The 25,247-nt window shown below is 38.3% G+C and overlaps 5 protein-coding genes and 1 long non-coding RNA gene across 7 annotated transcripts; 3 read left to right on the top strand and 3 right to left on the bottom strand.

The window, feature by feature from the left end:
* Positions 1 to 11: 11 nt before the first annotated feature.
* Positions 12 to 16,343, top strand: LOC5502591. 2 transcript variants are annotated; one of them, XM_032370875.2, is made up of 7 exons: positions 12 to 162; positions 1,131 to 1,718; positions 1,933 to 2,022; positions 13,150 to 13,274; positions 14,216 to 14,290; positions 14,802 to 14,930; positions 15,345 to 16,343. In XM_032370875.2, exons 1-7 carry the CDS (start codon positions 130 to 132, stop codon positions 15,469 to 15,471), a joined length of 1,167 nt encoding a protein of 388 aa, XP_032226766.1. In that variant the 5' UTR covers positions 12 to 129; the 3' UTR covers positions 15,472 to 16,343. The 2 variants fall into 2 exon arrangements, 1 of the variants encoding a protein (XP_032226766.1); XR_007308060.1 differs by lacking the exons at positions 12 to 162; positions 1,131 to 1,718; positions 1,933 to 2,022; positions 14,802 to 14,930; positions 15,345 to 16,343 and adding an exon at positions 3,683 to 9,676.
* On the bottom strand, positions 3,561 to 4,381 carry LOC125563033. The gene is made up of 2 exons (XR_007308062.1): positions 4,244 to 4,381; positions 3,561 to 3,860 (listed from the first exon to the last, which is right to left on the bottom strand). It is a non-coding gene; the product is annotated as an uncharacterized LOC125563033 (long non-coding RNA).
* On the bottom strand, positions 16,318 to 17,962 carry LOC5502590 (partner of Y14 and mago). Its single transcript, XM_032370876.1, has one exon. It carries the CDS (start codon positions 17,730 to 17,732, stop codon positions 17,190 to 17,192), a length of 543 nt encoding a protein of 180 aa, XP_032226767.1. The 5' UTR covers positions 17,733 to 17,962; the 3' UTR covers positions 16,318 to 17,189.
* Positions 17,962 to 19,475, top strand: LOC116610155 (alpha-ketoglutarate dehydrogenase component 4). The gene is made up of 3 exons (XM_032370877.2): positions 17,962 to 18,093; positions 18,213 to 18,427; positions 19,222 to 19,475. The coding sequence occupies exons 1-3, from the start codon at positions 18,012 to 18,014 to the stop codon at positions 19,237 to 19,239; spliced, it is 315 nt and encodes a 104-aa protein (XP_032226768.1). The 5' UTR covers positions 17,962 to 18,011; the 3' UTR covers positions 19,240 to 19,475.
* On the bottom strand, positions 19,361 to 22,372 carry LOC116610154. Its single transcript, XM_032370872.2, has one exon. The coding sequence runs from the start codon at positions 21,887 to 21,889 to the stop codon at positions 20,354 to 20,356; it is 1,536 nt and encodes a 511-aa protein (XP_032226763.1). The 5' UTR covers positions 21,890 to 22,372; the 3' UTR covers positions 19,361 to 20,353.
* Positions 22,373 to 23,004: 632 nt separating this feature from the next.
* LOC116610153 lies at positions 23,005 to 25,178 on the top strand. The gene has a single exon (XM_032370871.2). It carries the CDS (start codon positions 23,160 to 23,162, stop codon positions 24,696 to 24,698), a length of 1,539 nt encoding a protein of 512 aa, XP_032226762.1. The 5' UTR covers positions 23,005 to 23,159; the 3' UTR covers positions 24,699 to 25,178.
* Positions 25,179 to 25,247: the final 69 nt, after the last annotated feature.

The following is a 25,247-nucleotide window of genomic DNA, read 5'->3' as shown; positions in this document are numbered from 1 at the left end:
TATCGATCGATACTCGCTCGGAAGATAATCGGGGACGATAGGGTTATGCTTGTTTTGATGTGTCACGGTTTGACACATTTCATGGTTTATTCCTCGCGATGCTCGATAAATCTAAGAAGTTGGGATTAAATGAATACTGAAGAAGATGAGACTGAACATAAAGTAAGAGGTTTAATTAAGATGGTTTTTAATTTAAGAGATATGCGTTCGATTTTTCTTTAAAATATAAAAATTTGGGTTCTTCTGTGCTTTGACATGACATCGACAGTTAGATCCCGAATATATTGTTCACTGCTTAGGTTGTTTATATTGGAGCGACACGCTAGTATTCCTTGATCCTTTCTACGAATGTGTAGGACTTGATCAAATGTTCGATTGGCCGGGGCAGAGGGAAAATGCAGCAGCAGTTTAAAAGTAAATGAACACTACATTTTTGGTGGTAACTTTAGTTTTCATGCCAACAGCATGATTTGATTACTTTATTTACTTACTTACTTATAAAACGAAACGCATACTTGAATTTAAATTCAAAACCATCTTTTGTGCGTGTCAATTAGTAGAATATTGGCTAATAAAATTGATCTCATATTTAATTCAAAAGCATCTTGCGTGGATTTTAACTGGTTGAAAAATTTCAAAGTAGCTCTTAATTTTGTTGACAATGCTTTCAAAGTTACACTTGTGAACGTGCCTTGAGTTTTGAGGGAGGGAGCCGGGAGGGGGGGGGGGGGGGGAATTAAAGGAGGAGGGGGGATATTGTTGCAGGGATCAGATATCTTTTGGGTTCCAGATTTTCTGCTCTGTTGCTCTGTTGTAACGATATCCGGATTTTTATACAACTTCCGGTGACGTCACACACCACATGCGCAGACACGCTGGTACGAGTTTCGTAGTCTTGTAGTTGTTGTTGCTTTTTGAGATAAAGAATAGAGTCGTCTCTTATGTCTCGGTGTTCTTTCTTCATTCTTCATTGTTCCTTCAGCTAAGAAATGATACACCCCTCCCCCCCATCATGTAGCTTGTTACCCCTATTGGGGCAGAAGACACACTTGGTAATATACAGGGATAGAAAAAGGATGATACAATTGTTTTTAATCTGGATAACAAACCAATTCTTATTTTATTACCAGGACAAAACAGAGTGGTCATCTTTTGAGCAATATGAGGATTCAAACAGACTCAAACCAGAATGGGATCTGCAATCTATTGAACAAATTATCTGGAAATTGCATCCAAGTGATGAAAAACAATGCAATGAAAATGGAGATCCTTTTGAAGAACCTTTAATTTTCAAAGATATTTCTTTTTTTATCTCTGATTGCACTAAATGCTCAGAATGTGACAATGATAACTCAACAAAAAACACTCAATCATACTGGAATAGTGGGATTAAAAATGAAAACTTTAAAATGAGTTGTTCATATTTGTGCGAGCTCCTTAAATATTCGTCCATACGAAAAAAATATATCAACCACAGAACAGCTTCTTGGAAAAAATATATTGATCTATTACCACTCAAAACAATAGAAAATAATAATGTTGCTATCAAAAAGGCATGTAATTCATCACCCTGCATAAGTCCACTGGCATCAGACGCATCAGACAGTGAGGAGTCAGATATTGACATTGCCGACCCAATGTACAGCAAGTTTGCCGTTCTAAGGAAAAATGGGTTTTATATTTCTGAGGATGGTTTGGTGTTCTGCAATCCATATGAGGTAGGTATTTTCAGGTGGTAAAGGTGTCATAAACTAACTGTATTTGGCTTCCTAAACAGACCCCCTCCCCTTTGCTCTCTCTTGACAGCATCCCCTTCTCTAGCAACACCCTTGCCCCCCCCTACCCCCCCCCCCCCCGCTACGCTATGCCCTTACTATGATAGCACTTCCCCTCATGACTGCATGGGGCCTTTAAATATATTTGTTTCTAAAGCTGGAAGAATACAATAGAAAGATGATGGGGATGAGCCAAGTTTTACAAGATGAGCTGGACTTTATAACAGCGCAACACCAAGCCCTAAAGGTCAGTTAACACTTGAAAAGAAAATTGAAAACTGCACGTGTATATTTAGCCATTAATTCCCAGGAAAAGGGGGACTCTCTATAAAAGTAGACGGGGTCATCCTATCTTGCAGGGTATAAAATTATATCAACTGCTATCCCTTAGCTGGTGTTTAACAATTCTTCTGATTTTGGATGGATTAACCTATCTTATAACAACAGGACTTGAAGAGATGACACCACTATAAAAAGTCGCTAGAAATCCCTTAGTGTTAAAATGGATTTTGCTGATGATTACCACTGTCCGTTTTTATAGGTGTATCCCCCTGCCATTTACCACTACTTTTTTAATGCCTATAAATTTAAAGGTATTTAACTTTTTGCCAAGATTGTCCCAGCCAAAAAAAAGCCTCTCCTTTTTTATGCTAGGAAATTTTGAGAATACAACTACAATCTTAAACGTTGTCATATGTTTGCAAGTTCACTTTTCCTTTATTTCCAGCTGGTGCCAGGAACTTGTTTCAAAAAGAATTCTCGGGTTTTTCTTTTTGAATAGAGCTAACGTTTTCCAATCTTTGAATAAACTTCCTATATTCCAAGTGCTCAAGTGGTTATTTTCTAAATTTGACCTAGGCCTGAAAATTTAACTTAAAAGGAGAGTATGAGATCGAATGAGAAGTCTTGAGATGATGATGAAAGAATAAACAGAGTGAGTTTCGGGCCTGAGAATTTTCGAAAGAAAAACATTCCTACCTATAAACAATAATATTTTTCAAAATCTCTTTTAATGACACATCAAAATCTTTGTGACAGCCATGTCTTGTAGTCTTGTTAACCACCTTAGAAAAATTTAACAACCTTTGTGGAATTTGGAAACAGAAAATTATTTATTATGAAAAATGAAAAGCACGAAGCTGACAGCAGTTCATATAAGCTAAGAAAGCTGCCATATTAAATTGTGTGTAAGCTTAGAATATAAAACGGTGATGAACAAAAAAAGCAATACAAGCAAAGGCACCACAATGCGTTTATCGAAGTCTCCCCTATTTCACCTAATTCCCAGAAGATCATTTCTAAATTTAAAAATAAGTGTATGAGTTTTTTTTTTAGATATACGAAAGTAAAAACACTAGTCTTTTGATTATTGAATATTATTGAGTTTTGCAACAGGTGTAAAATATATTAAAATTTTGTAAGATGCAATAATGAGATACAATAAGACATGCGGTTTAGTTTTTACTTGAAAACTTTATAAGTTGTCCTAATTAGATAAACGTTTAACACAATAGATAAACAGGTGTAATTTATACTTTGAAAATTTTGTGAGATGCACTAACAAGATACACATTTCACACAATATATAAGAGAGGATAGCTCGTTTGACCTCTGTGTTAAATTTAAAAAAATACTGTTGTCATTAGTCGCGGCTGAGCAAGACCAAGTGCGTCTTTGTTTGTGTTAAGCTGTCCGTTTTAACAGGTGGTAAACAATGGAGCAGATTTTAAAATCCACGAATGCTCTTTATAGGGTATTTTACTAGGGATTTGTTCATAACAGAACTACTCGTTTTTTTTTTATTTAATTTGGCAAGTGCACGTTTCGAAGGACATCGGATCAACTACCTCCAAACACAGGTTATTTCTGTTATTAAATCCTGACAATCCGCCTTATGTCTGCATAAAATGGATCGTTGGAAGATTCTCTTCAACTATGTGTCGCAGTTTGCTCTTATGATATTTGTGTTCAGTTTGGCTTTTTATCTCTACGTTGGAAATGTCCTACCAGACTTACGTGGCGAGAAACCAGAAAGACCTCTCATTGAGAAATGTAATTTGGACTGCGACGCTGGCTTCGGGGAATCTGCGAAGAATGAGTTCCAGTGGCATTTTAGAGAAAAGGCTAGATTCTACATACTCTTCGTGCAAATAAAGGGACAGAATTTCAGCTCCAAACATTCAGCAGATGACGACAATTTAGACCCTCATAATTTCGTGTGGGTGGAAAACGAGGGAGAACCGTTCTTATCCTTAGACTTGGGCTATAATGTCTACTCCATGACAACCCTGTCACGAGTCGTTCACCACATGAGAAATGCCACAGTTCCCTATGAACTCCAATACTGCTTGAATAACTCAACTGATGACTGCCTAACCGCAAATTTAGCCAAGAACTTTCTTCGCAACGTCACGGACAGAAAAGGTGCGATGTGCTACTCTGTATATTATGATAACTCACTCACGTACCGATGCTGTAAGTGGGAACCGAACTCTGAAAAACTCATCAAATGTGACATCCCAGTCGTCCGAGAGGAATGGATGTTTGTTCTCTTGATTTCCATGACTATCGCCTCAGGAATCGCAATTTTATATTTCCCTGCAATTGTTAATATCTTACCCGAAGAAGCAGACCCAGAAATGCTGAATCCAAATACCCAAATGAATGTTTTGTATCAGGGAATAGTTTACACCATACAAGGGGTGTACCCCACCGGTCGATACTGGGCAGACGTTGCGAGAAAGTTGTTTATAACGCTATTGGTGTTTCCGTCGCTTTTTGGGCTCCACTTATTTATCCTGTGGTACGTCAAGGAGTATAACATGCCAGCGATGTTTACTAGCCACGATGTTAGTGAGAAATGGAAGACAAACCAACGATACCCTCAAGGACTTCGGGACTCGGCCGGCTGGATTGTGTTATCTGTGATCGTGTCTTTTCTTCCACATATTAGCACTTTCCAGATCCCCGCGGATAATCACAAATACCGCAGTCGCGCTTGCTACCTGAACACTCTTATGGAAAAGGAAAAGCGACGAAAGAAAAATTGGCGTATCCCGTTTAACCTCACGATTGCCATAACCAAGATTCCAGTACTTGCTTCAGGGCTGGCTTTCCGTCAGGGATCCTGGTTGAAGGCTTTTGCCTTTTTGCCTTTGGCTATTCTTAACGTTTTCTTGTCTCCTATCCTGTTCTGTGTATTCCTTATCGGTTATATCCTACACGTGTCCCCTCTTGGTGAGGCAACAACTCTTTCATTCTTCCACTTCTGCCTTATCGTGAACTGGATAGCGTATTACACGTCACGGCAGCGTCAAAGGCGTCTTCTGCACATCATTGGCATTATTTGCCTTATTATCTGCTGTGTGGCGTTCGGTTTGGGAGTTGCGGGCTTGTCTGAGATCATTTGTATCTCTTTGGTACTTCTAACAAAGTTTATCGCTTACACTCTGATGGGGTTGGTTTTGAGCGCTGAGTACTATTCGCATGTTTTATTATTTATATTCACTTTTGCGTTTTATGTCTGGCACTGTTTCTGTTCAGTGACCGCGAAATATCAACAACTTTTAAAATTAACGTTTGATCACAGCAAAGAAAAAGATGGAAATAAAGACTTCATCTATACTCTGAACGAGAAAGGTGTTCCTAGAATTCCAATAAAACTCTTTCAAAATGTTTGCGACGAGATTCTCCCACGCAACGAGGCTTATGGAAAAATGGTTCTGAAACTCGCTGGAATATTGTTATTTCTATGTGTAACATTCTCATCTGTCATGCTGTTCTCGCGGAAAGCTGGTCTAAATTCAGCAATAACTGCCACCTTCTCATTGATTACTGGAATCATCCCGAAACTAGCGATGTTTATCAGCCAAGGAAGTTCCGCGAAGGACTTGCACGATTTTGCCTTGTCCTCACGCGTTGAGAAAGTTGTGCAGGCGTATCTAGATGAAGGTCGGGATGTTGGGAAACCAGATAAATTAAGTCGTCCATTAAATGAGTCGATGAAGTTGGAGCAATTGGAAGCCACGACGAAGTGGAAACAAATCACTAACGACTCACAAGAGACTCGTGTCTAGCTTTTGTGAGAGAACTAGAAACATACACGCATCATAGACCATATGTCCATTCGGGTTTTTAACTCGTGAATGCTTTAAGCATTTACGAGTTATTGGAGGGACTTCTGTGTCACTCGATCGTCAGATAGTTGGATCGATCATCCGTAAGCTTTTTGTGGTCTTTCTGTGCTTTCGCAACACAGCAGTTTTTAGAACTTCCTGTAAACTTCCGATGACCAACTTCCGGTTAAAGCTTATGCTGTGTTTACACTTGAGCGTCCAACCTAGGTTGAGTAACTACGAAACCAAGGTTAGATTTATGGTGTGTGTGAACACGCTCCAAATAGCCACTTAGGTTCGGTTGAGCTCAACCATTCCAGGAGGCATGGTTGAGCGAACTCAACCGAGGTTACAGGCAAATCTGTTGACAGTTCTTGTCAGCTATCGCATTCCGATGTCAGTCATTTCTCAAAAAGTTTTTACTTAATAGTCGTGAGATCACCACATGTTTTTGAGATCCGCGCATTTTACTGGACATTTTACACAATCTTTTACAAAAAACTAGTTTCCAAGTCAAGGTACTAGCGCAAACAATAAAAACAAAAACGACAAACATCAGGCAACGTGATCCCAAAAAGATCATCTTGAATTATAGCGAATCTTGTAAGCGGAAGCCACCACAGAATAACAAGAACGGCCAGAAAAATCTCAATAATCGCAGCAGCAATTTGACCTCAGAATTCAAATTGATAACACCGGCGCTGATCAACCGAGGTTAAGTTTTCAAGTGTAAACGCATTTCTCCTAACCGGGGTTCAGTTAACCACAAACTGAACCTAGGTTGACGCTCAAAGTGTAAACACAGCATTAGTACTATAAGAGAGCCTTGTCATCGACGTGTGACCGCTATGGTCATTACGTGTTATAGCCGTAGAGTATATATAAGCTAGTTTTTACAGAAAAGTCTTCGATGTGGGTTAAGCGTGCGCATGCGCCTTCGTCACTGACGTCAATCGATCTTCTACGGTTCAGTCCAATTCAAGTTGTTAGTTTACAAAACAAGTAAAATGCTAGCAAAGCTTTTAATTCTCCTTCTTCTAGTACTTGAAGATTCGCATCTCTGGGTTTTCCTCGTATATTTTTGGAATTTGTGCTGAAAGAGTGATTTTGTGCTAAAAAAGCGGATAGCCAAAGCTGCGACTTTTAAAGTCAGAGAAACACAAGGGAAAAGCCTCTGTTAGCAGGGCCTTTCTTTGCAGGGTAATAAAAGAAAGCCTCTGTTTGCAGGTTAAGAAAAATAGTATGGACTTTCATAAGTTGTTTTTTCCATAATTATTTTTTATAAGTGCTAAATATCAAACAAAACTCGTTCAAACTCGCTTATCCATCAAGAAACGATCAATAACGATTTTGCGAATTTCTAGAATGTTGACATCGTTAAAATGACTGTAGCTTAATTAATTATGTCGGGTATTTAACTTCTGTTTCCGGGGAGAAAAGGGCGAAATTTGACATGCTAGCAAAAGCAGGTCGAACGGTGAGATACCCATTAGGGTAAAAACTAATTTTAATCAAAGGTTACTTCGGCAATGCCTCGGTGGTATAGTGGTTCTGCGCTTGTCTAAGGCATCAGAGACCGGAGGTTCGATCCCTACTTGTGACATCTAATTTTTTTTTCTTTTTCTTTTTTTTTACTTTTTATGATAATAATAAATAATCAAACTGTTCTTGGTGTTACATCACATCGAAAAGAAAGGACATTAGAATCTACTTCCAGCATCTTGGATGTGTTAATCCTTTGTTCAAAATTCATCCTGTATATGTTTTATGCACACAAGAAAGTAACCTGAAAAACAAATTTGCATTCACGATTTGTCTCACAGAGCCCTTTGATTTCCATTCGAGTAACATTAAGGCGCTCGTATCTACGAACATTACACTATAAAGACAATTACGAATACCATCTAAATTAAGATACCAGGCTCTTTATTTTGCACTTGATGGTTTCGTATCCGCCTTCTGCACTGATTCTCGAAGGTTATTCCAGGCACAGGCACGAGTTGCCTGGACCCGAAAAGAATTCAGACCAAAAGTGGTTGTGTGAACCTTAGTACTTTGAGATTATTATAGCCCCCTGGGAAACAATAGTTGACTATTTGCTCTTGTTTACTTTGTTGACCTTGAAATTGACAGTACTCGTAAGTTATCACTCAGTAGAAACAGGGTAATGGACCATCTCATTACAGCTGCCCGTAATAGCGCACGCAACACAAGTGAAAGTGCCGGTCGTTTTCCTGGGAATCCTGTGGGGTTTGTGCGTGAAAGCGAGGCCTTGGAAGGTCAGAGCCTGTTAACATTTTAAAAACAGCCATATTTTGTTTAATTGAATCGTGGCTCTCGGGTAAACAACAAAAACACCGCGTTTTTTAAACTGTAAAATATGTTATCTTTTATGGACCTTGTGTGAGCCATCCGAAAGCCTCGTCTCCATGCGCTCGCCTCAGTTCGTCCCCGTGTTTCTCCTTTACTTTTGTATTTCAATCATTTTTTTTTTAACATTTATTAACTATTCTATTTTTTATTTTCTTTATTCTTCTGCTCGAATCATACCTGTTTCCTTTGTTATCAAATATTTCTCAGGCAACAGCCAAACTAGGCAAATATTCGATGAATCATTTGTCTTACGGGCATGGATCTGCAATAACTCAGAATTTTTTTGCCTCAAAATATTTTTTGTCTAAAAAATGTGTCTAAATCGGTGATGAATTCTAGATATAGTATTTGTGATTGAATTGTTGCCTAGTTTTAGCCAGCGTTATGGGAAATCTATCAAAACAACCAAAGTATGACATTTAAAAAAAGCATTTCAAACCAAAACAACCCTAAAGCTAATCATAAAATCACGATCTTGTCAATTCTAGCAATTAAGATAATTCATCAAATTTATTATGGGATTTATGTGTGCAGATATACGATCGTTCGCGGAAAATTCCTATTTTTAGTACGGCCTACACGATCATTTATGAAATAAGAAGAAAATGCGAGTTCTATTTTTTCTGAAGTATTTAGCCAAATGTAAACTTAGCAGTATTATTATCTATGTTATCAATGACTTCAACTCCAAGAAATCGTACGTGGTTTGAGGTATTTATTTTTCCGTTTCAAAAGTTTTTAAAGTTTTCTTTTTGATTTAATTCTATAGCAGTAATTTAATAATATATTTTCGAGATGGTCAGTTCTAATGATTATTATCTCAAACTTGAAATGTTGTTTTTGAATATATAGTTTTCTTGAAAGCTACTGATGCTTTTGACCTCCAACTGTTTGCTGAGTCTGATTAGAAAGACATATCCCCCGTTGCAGCTATTACATTGGAAAATTCCTTTTCCCCTATAACAGGCTCTTTAATCTGAATTGAAATGTGCTAATAGAGGATTGACGCCATTATGTTTAAGATCGTATCACGTTTGCTCAACTGCTAAAGTACTGCCATTGGCTTTCGCAGAATGCGCATTGTGATTCGTCCTTTTCGATGCTGACGTCATTAGATAGTCTATCGATGTTCCAACCAGCCAAATATTGACTCCGATGTCTCGGATTCGTGTCGCAAATTTGCATATCTCAATTAGTATTTTTAATTTATTTGCATGAAGATTTGTTGTTTAAATTTTATGTTCCGTGTATTGCGGAATTGCTAATCGAATTCGGTGAAATCCTATGTGCCTACATTTTTGGATCATCGTCTGTCTTAATGAAAATTGATTGAGGAGTTATGCGTTGTCTCGCATATCCGGCATTGCTAAGGGCGTAAAAAGATTCTTCAGAACACGGCGAGCCTACATAATGGTGAGAACTTCTTGGTCCTTCTCCTTACCTCGTAAATAGAACGTTTCTTTTGGTTTTGAGTCGGGTGAAGGCAGACCTACATCGCTTAATTGCGACACCCTTCCTAATACAATACACTTTGGCAAAAAGAGCACTCTCTCATTCTCGGCATTAATACCTTACAGAATTTAATACGATTTTCTTCGCTTTTAAAAATATCTCACATATCTACCTCATGATCATCTCAATGAAATTTTAGATATATTTTGTTAAGAGATAGTAGCAATATATCCCAAGAAAGTTACTATTTTTTTCCCAAATGCCCAGTCGGAAAATTATTGCCACAAAAACGTTATTTATGATAATGTCGAAAGCAAGTTTCGAAAATTAAAGACAAGTGGCACATTTCTAGTTATTTAAGTGAATTTATTTACCACTGTAATTGAATAGACATTTTTCATGTCATGTTGCAGTAAGAAATCGTTAAAGGTTATGATTTGTTCGTCGTCTCGTCATTAAACATGCTTAATGGAACACTAAATGCTTAAGCAATGAGACTAGAATATGAAAACATTTTGAATAACGTTATTTTGTCTAGATCAAACAATATATTATTGCTAACCACTTCCCATAAAATTTTATATAGAAATTGTGCGAATGTTTAAATTTTCTTTGCATTTGCCATCACCCGTTAATGGCCCTGCATATAAACCAAGATACTGGACAAATTTGTCTAAGTCCGTCCTTTCACGTACGAGAGTTGCAAAACTCTTGAAACACTTGTCTGCATAGACTATTATAGAGCAAATGAGTGGTCAACTCTTCTATAAATACCTCATCAAGTCTTTCTTTTAGACCTTAATGCGAGGACAGGATTTCGCAGCACTGTCTTGTAGCAACACGTTATTTGTTGTCTATATTCTTTTACTTTTTACTAGACATTCAATTCAATGGTCAACCCCATTCCAGATTTCCTCTCTCACCTATGGGAGAAATTAAGCCTCGCAACCACACATTTTTGCTATCTTCGATCTCGTTGCTTTTGAAATAATAGTCAAAGTCCGAAAAATCCCATTATTTCATACACATTTCTACAGATAATTCAAAATGTTTCATCCTTTTTTTCCGTATTTTTTAGCATGTAACATGTTCTTAGTATGTAGCGTTAGAATGCATCTTGGAAGATACACTTTAGCCGCAGAGCTAGGAGCTGTAGAAAATAATATACCTAATTCACGTTTTTCACCGCCTAATGAAAAGGCGGGAGAATTAATTCCACACTGCCGAGTGATAATGGGGTTTTGAACCAGCTGCGGAACCTGCGCACACTGCTCGTCGAGATTTGCGGTTTGTAAGCATTTAATAAAAAACACTGACAAATATCGTGTTATGAAGACATCTTCTTCTACATCGCTCCTTGAGAGAAAATTGTCATTATGCAATGTATGGTTTGCTGGTTCTACTTGGCGAACGGAGCAAACGTAAGTTCGAAAGTTTTTAATTTCCTTGGAGATTTCCTGATGCGTTTAACGCAAAACGATTGCTTATCATTATGTTTCAAAGATTTTCTTTAAGCCATGTTTTCTTCTAACTTCGACGCGTCTCATTTCTCTTTGTTATCCACTATCCTATTTAATCCCATATATACAATTCGATACAATGGAAAGTGCTATACAGATTCTTGGGCTTTTGTATAGGTTCTACTACACCAAAGCGGTTTCTGGTTATTTTCCGTCCTCAAATTGTTGGAGTTTAACCTGTTCTGAACTTTTCCAACGAGTTTAGTATATTTTGCTCTGGAATGGATGAACGAGAAAAGAAGCATGAAACTATTTAGGTAAGGATTATTTTTTGGTAGTATTTAGCCTGATCTTCTATGATGTTTTGCTAAATAACCCGATAAACAGACATGTTTGGCTGACGTTACTTCCGTTCGAGAGAATGTGAAAATAACGTTCATAAAAGAAAAACTTTTCAGTGTTATTGCAATGTTAATTCTCAATATTTCCGTCATTTATTATTCATTTGTGTCAAAAATTATTTAATTATTAGTAATTCATTTAGCGCCTAAGTGTTCAAATTAATGAAAGCACCTGGTCTTTTTGTTCTTGATCGTTTTTTTGTCGTCGTATCTTGAAAAACCTATTCTTGAAAAACTTTGTCGTAAATCCGTATGCTTATCACAAGTTTTACAGTGTACAAAGTCTCGTTGTGCATGACGTAGTTTTTGGTGACACATTCGAATGAATTAGTGTAGACCTTAAGATAAAAAAACATTTTAGTACTATTTTTAACTAAACCCAGGGAATTCACATGATATCGAAAGTTGACAGGCGCCCAAGAGAGTGCTGTATTCAATTCTTTCTTCGTAATGCGGATAAATTTTCTTGTAAATGGTTCCATACGGTAGTGTTTTATCACACAGACGATAGAAATCGGTTTAACTAATGGAGCTGTCGGCTATGGGTTGGCTAAATTCGCCGATTTGGTAATTGCTTTGCTAATTTCTTCTCACTTTATATCTATTGCACAATCTAAGGTAAAGTGTTGTATATACCTTCATGAATACAAAGTCCCTAGAGTTGTTTTCTTTTTGTTCTTTTCGGAAAATCACGTAAAATGTGTTATTACGCATAAATTGCTCCACAATCTATGGGCCTCGAACACACATTCTACACTACTTACGGACTCATTATCCGCGTCAATTTATGTGCCAATTATATTGACTCAATCAAGTACAGCAAAGGTGTACCGTTATTTCCAGTTTTTTTGTGCCTGTGACTGGAAATGAAAAGGTATCTAGAACTGTATTTACTTGGAGGTGTATAGTACGACGCGTGCTACTGTGACTACCTTTAGGAAATAGGCCAATAAGGATCCGAGAATAATATCTGATTAACACGATAAAAGGCAATCAGCGTGGCTAAATAATGCTCTAGTCATACCTGCCAATCCCAGAAAACGTCAAGGCTTTTTTTTTCTCGAAGGCCGCCTTCGTGCAAGTTAAAAAAATATGGCATCCTACACTTAGAGAATTATTATTTTTATTACTTATAGAAAATAGGCAAAGCATTTAATATATAGATGAATTTTCGGAATACTAAAAAGCGAGATTTGGTGCTCCACTCGGGGGAAGAGGTCCAAAATCTTGAGACTTCCGCCTAATGCGGGAGAGTAAAGGAAAATTTAGTGTTTTTGCAGGGTCCCAGGTAAAACTCTCGTTCCTAGCAACTATAAAACCTTACTAATTATTCTCGCCAATCGGATTTGAACAGATTTGGTCACAAAGGTTCGTTTTATACCACAGAAAGTACAAATATTCTGGTGAGCGTAAGGGAATTTTACTTTCCCAAGAAAAAATTGGAATATATATGTAATAGGTGACTTCGTTTTTTCGTTTATTTTATATGAAGTATATGCTAAAGCCTATAATAGACATTTTTCCATACCATATCATCACATAGCAAAATATTGATTTCATTCAACTTTTACAGGCCAAAAAGTCTGAGGAACGCAAGCTACTGTCCAGTCAAATGGACAGTGTGGATTCTGACGCAACTGAAGAAATACACGAGACACAAAGGCTGAATGGCAACGACAAGGCCTCGAAAACAGAAAGGTTTGTAACAGGGGCGGCGGAAGGGGAGGGGCAGGGGGCGCCAGCCCTCCACTTTTGAAAGTGGGGGGGGAGCAGCGCGCCCCCACTTTTCTGAACGGATTTATATATGAACATTTTTAAAACCAACGGGTTTCAAGCGGTACATAAGCAACCGACAAGAAATTTGTTGAACAGTTTATCCCGTGCATAAAAACCTAGGTTATCCCCCGAGTTTTTATAAATAGCATTAGAAATTAGAAACCAGCAACCACCCCTTCCCCCTGAAACCACTACCCAACCCTCCCCCCAACTTTCGCACCCCCACTATGGGACCACTCTGCCGCCCCTGTTTAGAATATACGGCCAATCATTCTTTAACATGACATTCTCGGAAATACAAGGCATTATATGTATTATTATTGTCAAACAAATAAACTGGACTAAACTGAAGTGAAAACCTTAGGTTAGGGTTGTAAAGGGTTTCAACTGAGATCAGACCGTAGCCGGGGGGGCGGGGGGTTCGAGGGGTTCGGACGAACCCCCCAACCCAGCTTGAAGGTACAATAACAATACAATACAATAATTTATTTTCCGTCGATGACGTGAGGAGTGGTCACCCAGTCTCCCGAGCTCGGGGAGCTCATGGTACAAACGCTCAGAGTAAACAAAAAAATATAACTGGCTGGATATACCGTGCACATCAATATGTCTTTAAAATGACTATAACAATCTTTTTATAATAATGATCTTTATGGAAAAACAAACCCCGCTCAAATACAATGCCAGTGGTGTTCATAGAAATTGTAAAATATGGAGCAACTTCAGAATACACTGCCACAGTAGTCCCACAAAAGAGCTTCACACTCCGAAATCTAAAGAACGAGGCATTAATACAATAGAACAAAATTATTTGACATGGTTTTCCGAAGTTTAGCTCAGTGATGGTTATGATGACATTTCAGGAAATCCGCACTGTTCTCGTCTATTCAAGATGTGTTCACCTATGCCCGGACAGGGATCCAAGGATTCTTTGATAAGTAAGTTTTAGAAGATGCATGGTTGTGATAGTTTGGACGATATGTGTTGAATAGTGACCCCATTATTCTAAATATAGCCTTTACAAACAGCGCCAATAGTGCTTGAAATGAATTTTCTATTGACCAACCGACATGTGGGCGTGTCAAGCAACAGTGATTCAATTGGGTGTATTTTGAGGGGTAGCCTTGGGTCCTTAAAATGAGGAAAGTCTCTTAAAAATTTCGCCAGTTCTGATTTTTTTTCAAAATTTTAGGGGTCTCGGAGCCTCGTTTTTTCTATCACATCCTAAAACAAGCTAGGAAAAGCTCGGGCTTGGATTCAGGAATTTGAGAAAAGTCTCCGGCTCGGATTATGAAACGCGGGTTTTGTCGTCTCGGCAAGTCTCGGAATTACCCATCGCTACCCCTATTTAGATATTCAATGGTTTTTTTTTCATGGATTGTCTAATGTGTAGCCAGGTGTGTATCCAGACCGTTTCTTATAATATAAAATGCTTACTGCTTGTTTTAGAAATAACCCGAGCTCTAGGCGAGAGTCCAAGCCAAGATGTGATAGTGATAATGAAGATGAAGAGCCTAGGGTTGACATGGAAACACACAAGGTTGAGGAGCTAGAAGACAACCATGATGAATTCACAAGGTAACTTAACAGATGTACTATGGGGTGGCAGCAGGGGGATTGTTTTTTTGTTGTTGGGGGGGGGAGGTGAGGATTTTTAGTTTAGATATTTTTTTAAGTGTTAGACTAATTTTAAATAAGCAAAGTATTCACTGCTATATATTAAAGATATTTCCAGGGCAACAAACAATACAATCAACATAAAAAATGTGTGTAATTTTTAACTTCCAATAAATTATGAATGAAATTTCATATATGAAAGGCTGCTTTTCACTATCACAAAAATATTTTCATTGTGCATGGTTTTACTGGTTCAATGTTGGAAACAGATGGTATTCCCTTGTGCATCCCTTCCCCTGTGCTTTATTGTTACACTTTCCCTGCACACACATCATGCCAAAGGTTCAGGATCATGATTGCTTGTTGTTTCTTCAGGCAAATGACAGAAGAAGGTGGACTTAAATACCAGAGCAGTGATAACACGGTCCAGCAACTTTCCTACCAGAGCCTACCCCCTCCTCTCTGTCTGGACACCCTACCCACCTCCAACAGTAAAAGCTAACAATAGGTAGACTAGTATCAGGTTGGATGCAAGGGAATTAAATAATATGCCATGAAGCTGGTGTGCCTGGACAGATTACCCACCCAAACAGTAAAAGCTAACAATAGGTAGATAAGAAAATTGGATGCAAGGGAGATGCCATAAAGCTGATGTGCCATAATTGTAGCAAGGGTGGGGGGGTATGGACTCTGTTCTGAAGGAGTGATGGGGGATAGGGGAAAGCGACCAATATGTGAAACATACTGTGGGTTTATGCTCCCATGCATTTCTTAAAATTTTCTGTCTAGAGGATATTGAGCTGGGCCTGGATGTGTCATGATATGTTTATATAACATTACAGTTTGTGGAAGTAGTTTTATTTTGGGCTGAGCCAGGTAGGTTAGCTTGCAGAGTGAAATGTCATAATCACATCTATAGAGCATATCATCAAATCAAAATTATATAGAAAAAAAAGATGTCTATTTTTTTCTTGAGGGTAGCTATGTTGAAAATGTTATTCACAGAAGCCCGGGGATTTTTCTTCAAACAAAAAAGTATTTTCTTTTGTAAGTGAAACATTTTAAGTCAAGAAAATTCCTGGGTCTCAGAGGATTTAGTAATAGGAGAACATTAGGTAATCAATATTTTGACATTGAAGCTTTTGAGGGCCATTAAAGAACAACAATAGCAATAAAAAAAATTCACATTACATTACAATCAACTTGCATTTCATGAAAGATTTAATTTCTCCACTAGACACATCATGTGTTCAGCCTCATAAAATATACAGATGAATTAATTTAAGGGGAACTGTTATAGAATGATTTGATATGTATATATGGATAATTCATACTGGTTAAAACAAGCTAATATATTAAATGGCTTTATTTCCATTGTGTCATTATTAAAGAAGCTGCCATACATTCAGGGCTGTCCCTAAGAGCTTGCCTGCTGGCTGGCGAGTGTAAATATGGCACAAATTAAAGTTTCTACTGTTGATCAGCAGTAAATAAGTCAGCTATAACTTATCCCAGTCTGTTACACATGCTGGTCGCAGGCACGAAATTTTTGCAATGAGATGTGTTTTAACACAGAAATTTCTATCTACTCTCCAAATCCTAAGTTGTGGTTGATTTGCCAAAAGTTTTCAAAACGTTAACAAACATAATGTTTCCATGAGAGTTGTACTCTTTCTAGCTCTCACACAGAAATAAAACGGTTTTTGAGATTGGATTAGAGTTGAAATGAGTTTTGGAATGTGTAACTATAATTAGTTCAGGATTCGTCACCAAATCTAGAATTACATTGTGCTTCACATTTTGTGAAAAGCTTTGATCGAAATACTCCTGTCAAGTTTTATTCATGTAACAACTCTGATGTCAAATTTGAACATGTTCAAATTGAATGACAGTCGATGGGATTGTGTGAGTGCATGGCCAAATGGTCATGAGATTTGGAAATCTCATCAACTCTTGTCAACTCTAATCTCTGTTTGATCAAGGCTTAGAATAAATACTAATGCTGATAAAAAACACTCCTTTTCCTGAATGAAGACACTTTCCTGTAGAAGCGGCACTACATGGGGTAACATGCCCCTCTCACCCTCCCACTGACAGCAACCATTAGTATTTTGGTATAATAGATCCAAATCACCCTTTTTATTTGCTGTCTCAATATCCGTCTTCTATTTCATGCAATATTTGGTTTATCCATACTAACGCCCAATCTACACCTCTTGGTCACAAGCCCAGTTCCAGCTCCTCAATTTCCCTTTCTACCTCAGCTCTTCTAGACAGTTTTTCAAGCTGTGTGGCCTCGGGGCTCACAATCTCTCCAGAGTCTATTTTTCTTTGCAAATCTTCAATCTGCCTTAGTTTCTTTTTAAGGTTTTTCAACTTTTTCTCCTTCACTTCATCGGGGTTGCTCGTGTAAGACTGGGGCGTAGTATTATTACTAGCATTCAACGTTACGTTCTCTAGTTTCGTGGTTACTTCTCTTAAACAACTTCCACCGCCTGCCTTCTCTTCTTTTCTTTTTTGTTTCTTTCTCTCGTTCTTTTTCTGATTTTTGGAGACTTTTACTGGTTCGACAGCCATTCCTGGTGGCTGGTTTGGTATCGAATTGACCCATTGTTTCCCTTTGCTTTCGTATTTTTCAACTTCGTCTTGTGGAATGTACCCATCCTTTACTCTCCTTGCCTTTCGCCAGGTCCCATCTGGTCGTTGCGTCGCTGGAATCCACGAATCTCCTTCACAAACCTTCGAAGAACGACCTTCCGCCATCTTGAAAATCTCCGTCCGACCTTCGGGATATTCAAACTTAGTCGATTTTAAGTCGTGAATTTTTGAGAATTTACGAAAAGTCAAACTTTCCAGCGGCTCTGAATACAGACAAATACAAACATGCAATAAAAAGAGTTATAAAGATGATACAAAAAGTGAAACAATATGTGAGCGTTTATTGCCCACCATTTATTTTTTTCAAGAGGACCAGTCGATAAGTAGTCGGTAAAAAAAATCGTTTTATTTACCCAGAATGCTTGATTTCACAGCCTTTTTAAAATGGCGTCTGCGGCCCGGCAAATTGTCCGAAAACATATACCGCGTATAAAGTTCCCAGCGCGCATACAAGTCGGAAAAAAGGGTGAGAGCTTTCGCTAGCACATCAAAATTGTTCGTTGCTATCGGTTTCTATACTTGAATAATCGTCTGCATCCATGATTATTATCACCAATGTGATGTTTTCCTTTCCCGGACGTTTAGCCCAGCCATCTACTCGACAAGAACCAGAGCTGTCTGCCACGATATCGGCCATGACAGCATCATCATCTAGCTTTAAAGGTTTTCCAAGACCAACGGTCGCTAACATGGTCTTTGTGCCTGTACAAAATACAATCGAGGAAGTAGAATCCATTAGTACTTTACCAGCGAGATTCCGTCGGCAGCCCATGAGTCGAGAAGAGATGGAATACATAGAAGTAGGTTATTTTATTGTCGTAATCACCTGGGGCTGATTGATAAAAGCCTGGATAAGTCCTGTCCACCAGATAACTTCTCTAGGTTTGGGGAGGGTTATAGCTGTCAACCTCGCTTTAGGAAAGATGTCAGTTAATGTAACAGAAGTACCAAGATAGCCAATGCGGGAGAATACAGTAAATGTATGGATATTTAAAAAAAAAAATCAGGCTTGAGAAAAGATTCAAAATCTTGAGACTCCCGCCTAATGAAGAAGAGTTGACAGCTATGGGTTATATTGATTATAAGCCATATGGATTGCTTTATATGTTTTTCTCTACAGCATTTGCATAGATAGAACTGGGCTGGTTTTGGTGATAGCTTGACTCCAAAAAGGATGACCCTATGCACTGGTAGCCCAAGCTCTGTCAATGAGTAATTTGAACCAGTGGCTCATTGATAGACCATTGATAGAGAGAACATAAGGATTTGTTACTTGATGTAGTACTTGTAGTTATAATTTCCAGGTTTAGGTGATTTAGAGAATATTTGGGGCTTTTTTAGCACTGCTCTGTAGGGGGAATTCTAAATTTTATAAAGCAGCACTCAAATGGCCTCTAAGTCGCCTAAACAAGGAAGTAATAGACAACTACAAGAGTGGACTCAGCATGAATATGGTGCTGGGTCAGGCGCAGATGCCATTTTGCACAATTGATAATTGGGAATTATGATTTGGCTCACATGCTTCAACTACTAAATCATTTTTTCTGTCATAATCATAATGACGTTAAAAGATTATTGTCTTTGTCTTTTACAGCGAGGAGGACCTGAATAAAACATATGAGTGGTGCTATACTTCTACCAAGAACAATGATTTTTGTACAGGGAATTTATAAAGACAGGAGTGCCTTATTGGGGTGAAATTTATTCCATAACATTCCAATCCATTCTATCAGTGGCTTTGTATTGCACTTTATTGTTATAAATTAGGAAACAAATAAGTACAAAATGTTAAAGCTAATATCTGTAAATTTTATTGGTGATTAAACAATTTATGTATTATCACTAAAATTTGACTTTTTTTAATAAGAATATTACCTTACAGATAGAAAAGCTACCTTAAATTTGTGTTAGTAGCAAAACTGTACTGCTTCTGTAATTGTTTCTAAATTACATGCAAAACAACATGTCTAACTCTGTTGTACTAAAGATATATATTTCAGTAGGGGGCGATGAATAGGTTCACGGATCAGCAGATTCGGCCCCGAAATGCTCACAGATTAAGAATTTTGATTATTATTTTAGCGGATTGGCTGATTTTGGAAGTATGGCAGATCACGGATCTCTTCACAATTTGGGCGCGGATTTCGGATTTTGACTGCTTCGATGGTCGGATTTTAAATAAATTTCAATCGATGCTATTGTTTATCTGTCAAACCATGCGGAGCTAAAAAAAATTATGCGGATCCACGGATTTGCCCCAAAAATGTAGTGGATCGGCAGATTTTCCTACCCCTATTCACCCCCCCCCCCAGTAGTTACAGTATATTGTTATTCATTTTTAAGGCTGAGAACTATTAATTATCTTATGAGAATTAAATAATCTGTGCATTATGTTTTGCACAATGGCCCTAGACCCTATGTAGAATTAATTGTACTCTGTAGCAATTCCAGCAGTCCACTAATAAAATGTACATCTTCATTTACATAGATTTTTTTGCAGATCTAAAACCAGGTTTTCTAAAAGAGCTACAATCTTGCATGAGACACGGAAAAGCAATTCTATCTTCTTGGTTTTATTATCAGTCTGATAGTATTTTCCTGGAACAATTGTTTATCACCCATGTAACATATATTATTGATACATTTGGGATGAGAACTCTGAAAACTAATGATCTTTTAAAAGTTATGAAGTAGCATAGGTTAAAGTTTTACACTTGTTTAGGGCGCTACAATAGATCTGTGCAATTCCAAAAAAATCGTATTTCTTCAGGATTATTAAAATCATACTTTTTTCTCACAACATCGAGTAGGTATTCTGTGAAATAGATCATCGTTAAAGATGTTATAATTAGATTTACCACAAGATGATATCGCCATTTCTTTCTCCAAACTCTATTTACAGCAATATTCATTAGCCTAGTTTGAATCACCACCGAGATGGTGTTGAAAACTACATCAATACATAGCCCTATTATACAACGAATAGCAAAGTTGATCAGTACACTGTTGTCGGTGAATGGTGGCTTATTGTTGCTGTACATAAAATGAAACAAATGAATAAAGCCAAGTGCACCTATCAAACTTGTTGACTCTTGTATTAAGATCTGAATACTGACATCAGCCATGAAACGGCGGCTTCTTGGTGTACTGTACTTGGATAGCGGTCTTCTCTGGCGACAGAAAAGGCGGCAAAAACGCTCCCATAAATAGTCTCGCATTGTTATTGTCAAACGCTCAAGCATATCGATGAAAGCATGGCCTATACCCAGAGCTATGAAAAGATCAATGCTTGACAGCTCGGCTTGCATGATACGGAAAACAATAGCAGAGGCACCATACAACACCCCAACAAAAACGTTAGCGGTCCCTGGGTGGACAACCCTGTTTAACTTCTGTGCGCCAAGACGTGATACAACCTTGGGAATGGCAGTAACTATTGGACATACCCCAGCAATCAGGAACCTTACCCTTTCACTTTGCTCATTATACCAAGGAAAGACTTTGTAATTAAGCAAATAACATACATGCATCCCCAATATAAACTGCGTAGAGAGAATAAATGCATACTTCATAGCTCGTTTTATGCTTGATGGACTAAAATGTCTTCCTAGAATCCATGCACTGAGGACCACCATAGAAACAGACATTCCGTTCAGTGGGAGAGACATCCATGGGCGCTTGTAGATCCCATACAATTGAAGATAAAGCCTGTACGTTACGTCTATAAAAGCCACAAGCAAGTTCAACACTAGCAGGTTTAACTTCTTCAGAAGGGACCCAGGAAATGCTGTGGTAAGAACGAGGAAGTACCACAACTCTATCACGAAACCTTCAACCGATTGAGCAGTTACTCGAATTCTCTGGATTTTCAAGGGCATTGTGTTCCATTCTGAAGTCTTCTCGTAGCAAAGATCGGCGAAGTTGAAGTCTAAGAATGTAATAAAAATTGCTAACAGACCTAACCCCGTACCAGCGAGAATCTGTGTGGCAAACACTGTCTTAAAAGATGTCCACAACGACGATTTGAAGGCAGGACGCACCTTCCGCCATGATTTAGGGTCTTCTTCTTCCCCTTCTGGGTGATCAAACTCTCGAAAAACATAGTCGTTTGGATCGAAACTTAAGAAATCATCGTACTGTTGTTCATCTTGCGGTATTAATCCCTGTTCCTCGTCTTCTCGGAAAAGACGAGTCTGAGCTATGATAACACTAGTGCAATTTTCAAAAAGAAATGCTGCGAATGCAAGAATTTCAGCAATCATGGCGCACAATCCAAACTAACGGATAAACGGAGCAAAGCCACTTTCTGTATTTACCGGTACGGTATAATGTGAGGATTATTTCCGGATGCATCGCAGGCTATGACTACTTTCGCTTTCTGATTTTGTTTCCATATCTTGTTTCTGGAGTACCATGGGCAGAGTTAATGGAGTAGCGTCTGAATAATTTCTATTTCCAGTTGGATAGTTTCAAACTATGCCTGGATGCCAATGGAAGCCATAACTGCTTACGCCTTAAAATAAATAGAGAGTGTAGTGTCGACATTTTGGATTAGCAATCGAGACATCGACTAGCATTCGAGATTTGATATGCAAGTTATTTCTTGGAATTAGAGTGCCGACTGCTGTGTCAGTACTTGAAACATGCTGCCTTTAGCTGTTTACAAAGCCTATACACTCTTTTTATGAGAACTTCCAGCCTTAGATTTCACAAAGAACATGTATAGCCCTAGCAGGGGGAAAAGAGGGGGGGGGGTGGGAAGATACAGAAACATTAAGAAAACGTGGGGGGCACAGCCAAGGGGGGAACACGTGCCCCCAGTGCCCCACCCTACTACGGCCCTCACATGTTAGAACATGTCGAGGCTCGGATTAGCCAATTTTTTTTATTTTAGTGTGATGCGTTCTCAAATGCACAATCAAATTCCGTTCAATAATAACAAAATTATCGCTATTATTGATTTGTGTCAATTCGTTTGATACTTCAATTGGTATTACATTTCTAATCTGCTCAGCCTCAACTGAAAATTAGACGTTCTAATATAAAAAAAGGCTGAGTGGAGTTAGCAAATAATTTGAAATGACGATGTGGGAAGAGTTCGAAAAGCAAGCGTCGTTTTCCCCCTTCTCGGCTGCCATTTTGGATCCCTTGAGACAAAGTCAATTTTTCCGCCCTGTCATCTGATTGGCTAATCCGTGCGTCTAAAAATAAAATAAAAAACGGGCCTGTCGGGTATGGCTAAAAAAATCTGACTTATAGAATAATAACAAACCAGGGTGATCTAGCTTATGCTTTATAGTTTTGTCCACAAATAGCACGTCTATTGAGAACCAAAAGTTTACTTTTGGCCGTTGTGTGTGTGTGTGTCGGGGGGGGGGGGGGATCTAGGATAGTTTAATATGATAACGAGGGAAATCTGTATCGGAGCAGCATTGCGTGACATGTCAGACTAGTTTCCGTATCAAATCACTTTTTTGCATTTTTAGTTTCACTTTCAAGTTGAATTTTCGCAGGAGCTCCTCTCCTTTTGCAATGATCGCTGAGATTCTTGCGGTTGCGGCATTTCTTTTTGAAAACTGCACTGGTGTCCTTATAAGCCGGACTTCTATCTTCCGAGAAGACGAGGAACAGAGCTTGATACAGCAAGATGTACGACAGTACGATGATTTCTTAAGTTTCGATCCAAACGACGATGTTTTCCGAGAGTTTGATCACCCAGAAGGGGAAGAAGAAGACCCTAAATCATGGCGGAAGGTGCGTCCTGCCTTCAAATCGTCGTTGTGGACATCTTTCAAGACAGTGTTTGCCACGCAGATTCTCGCTGGCACAGGAATAGGTCTGTTAGCAATTTTTATTACATTCTTAGACTTCAACTTCGCCGATCTTTGCTACGAGAAGACTTCAGAATGGAACACAATGCCCTTGAAAATCCAGAGAATTCGGGTAACTGCTCAATCGGTTGAAGGTTTCACGATAGAGTTGTGGTACTTCCTCGTCCTTACCACAGCATTTCCTGGGTCCCTTCTAAAGAAGTTAAACCTGCTAGTGTTGAACTTACTTGCGGCTTTCACAGACATGTCTTACCGGCTTTATCTCCAATTGTATGGGATCTACAAGCTCCCATGGATGTCTTTCCCTTTAAATGTCTTGTTTACTACCATGGTTCTTCTTAATGCATGGATTCTAGGAAGACATTTTAGCTCTTTAAGCATAAAAGGTGCTGTGAAGTATGCATTTATATTGTCTGCACAGTTTACACTCGGAATGTTTATTACTTATCTCCTAGTTTACAAATTACTTCCGTGGTATAATGTGCAAAGCGAAAGCATGAAAGTCTTTATTGCTGGGGCATGTCCCATAGTTACTGCCATTCCCAAGGTTGTATCACGTCTTGGCGCACAGAAGTTAAACAGGGTTGTCCACCCAGGGACCGCTAACGTTTTTGTTGGGGCGTTGTATGGTGCCTCTGCTATTGTTTTCCGTATCATGCAAGCCGAGCTGTCAAGCATTGATCTTTTCATAGCTCTGGGTATAGGCCATGCTTTCATCGATATGCTTGAACGTTTGACAATAACAATGCGAGACTATTTATGGGAGCGTTTTTGCCGCCTTTTCTGTCGCCAGAGAAGACCGCTATCCAAGTACAGTACACCAAGAAGCCGCCGTTTCATGGCTGATGTCAGTATTCAGATCTTAATACAAGAGTCAACAAGTTTGATAGCTGCACTTGGCTTCATTCATTTGTTCCATTTTATGTACAGCAACAATAAGCCACCATTCACCGACAACAGTGTACTGATCAACTTTGCTATTCGTTGTATAATAGGGCTGTGTATTGATGTAGTTTTCAACACCATCTCGGTGGTGATTCAAACTAGGCTAATGAATATTGCTGTAAATAGAGTTTGGAGAAAGAAATGGCGATATCATCTTGTGGTAAATCTAATTATAACATCTTTAACGATTATCTATTTCACAGAATACCTTCTCGATGTTGCGAGAAAAAAGTATGATTTAAATCATCCTGAAGAAATAAGGTTTTTTTGGAATTGTTCAGAACCACTCCTTTAAGTGAAAAAAAAAACACAAGTTAGATGAGCCATTAGAACTGACTTCCTGTTTGTAGTGAATATTAATTAGTAAGGAGAATGTTGATTTTGATGTCATAATTCTAAGAATACTGTAGTTGATTTCTTACCGCTCTCTGATTGGCTGATAAAGAGGGTATTTTTTTTGTATGGAATTAAATGGTCAAGCTAATTTTTTTTTAAAATAGCACAGGTATTCGATATAAGTGAAATGTAAAAAAAAACAATAGTCAAGAAGTAAGGAGGTTTAAGCCCCTCCCTCTCCAACGACATAAATTGAACTTGAAATTAAATGATTTTTTTTCTGTTGATTCGCAGAACTTCTTGTTATCTTTTGGATTAGATAGTAATATAATGTATTTTTAATAAGTAATTACCTCATAGTATGTATTAGTTGGATAGGTTTATTCCAAAATGTCTAATATCTTGTTAGCTATGAATAAAGCTATATCCTAGCCTAAAATGTTTGTTTTCTCCTCCGGCGAGCTCTTTCCCTACGCATTACCTCGTACCACTTTCATAAGACACACTT

The sequence above is a fragment of the Nematostella vectensis genome, chromosome 5 (assembly GCF_932526225.1).
Source record: "Nematostella vectensis chromosome 5, jaNemVect1.1, whole genome shotgun sequence".
NCBI classification, from domain to species: Eukaryota; Metazoa; Cnidaria; class Anthozoa; order Actiniaria; family Edwardsiidae; genus Nematostella; species Nematostella vectensis.
Note: the sequence above shows the minus strand (reverse complement) of the source record. Positions and strands in the feature narration are given on the sequence as shown.

What these genes read in the sequence shown, in the direction of transcription:
- LOC5502591 (XM_032370875.2), top strand. Translation starts at nt 130, where the DNA reads ATGAATACTGAAGAAGATGAGACTGAACATAAA. An exon ending in AAGATGAGACTGAACATAAA is followed by an intron (nt 163 to 1,130) that starts GTAAGAGGTTTA and finishes TTTTATTACCAG; the next exon opens with GACAAAACAGAGTGGTCATC. An exon ending in ATCCAAGGATTCTTTGATAA is followed by an intron (nt 14,291 to 14,801) that starts GTAAGTTTTAGA and finishes TGCTTGTTTTAG; the next exon opens with AAATAACCCGAGCTCTAGGC.
- LOC5502590 (XM_032370876.1), bottom strand. Translation starts at nt 17,732, where the DNA reads ATGGCGGAAGGTCGTTCTTCGAAGGTTTGTGAAGGAGATTCGTGGATT.
- LOC116610155 (XM_032370877.2), top strand. Translation starts at nt 18,012, where the DNA reads ATGGCGTCTGCGGCCCGGCAAATTGTCCGAAAACATATACCGCGTATA. An exon ending in CATACAAGTCGGAAAAAAGG is followed by an intron (nt 18,094 to 18,212) that starts GTGAGAGCTTTC and finishes CCGGACGTTTAG; the next exon opens with CCCAGCCATCTACTCGACAA.
- LOC116610154 (XM_032370872.2), bottom strand. Translation starts at nt 21,889, where the DNA reads ATGATTGCTGAAATTCTTGCATTCGCAGCATTTCTTTTTGAAAATTGC.
- LOC116610153 (XM_032370871.2), top strand. Translation starts at nt 23,160, where the DNA reads ATGATCGCTGAGATTCTTGCGGTTGCGGCATTTCTTTTTGAAAACTGC.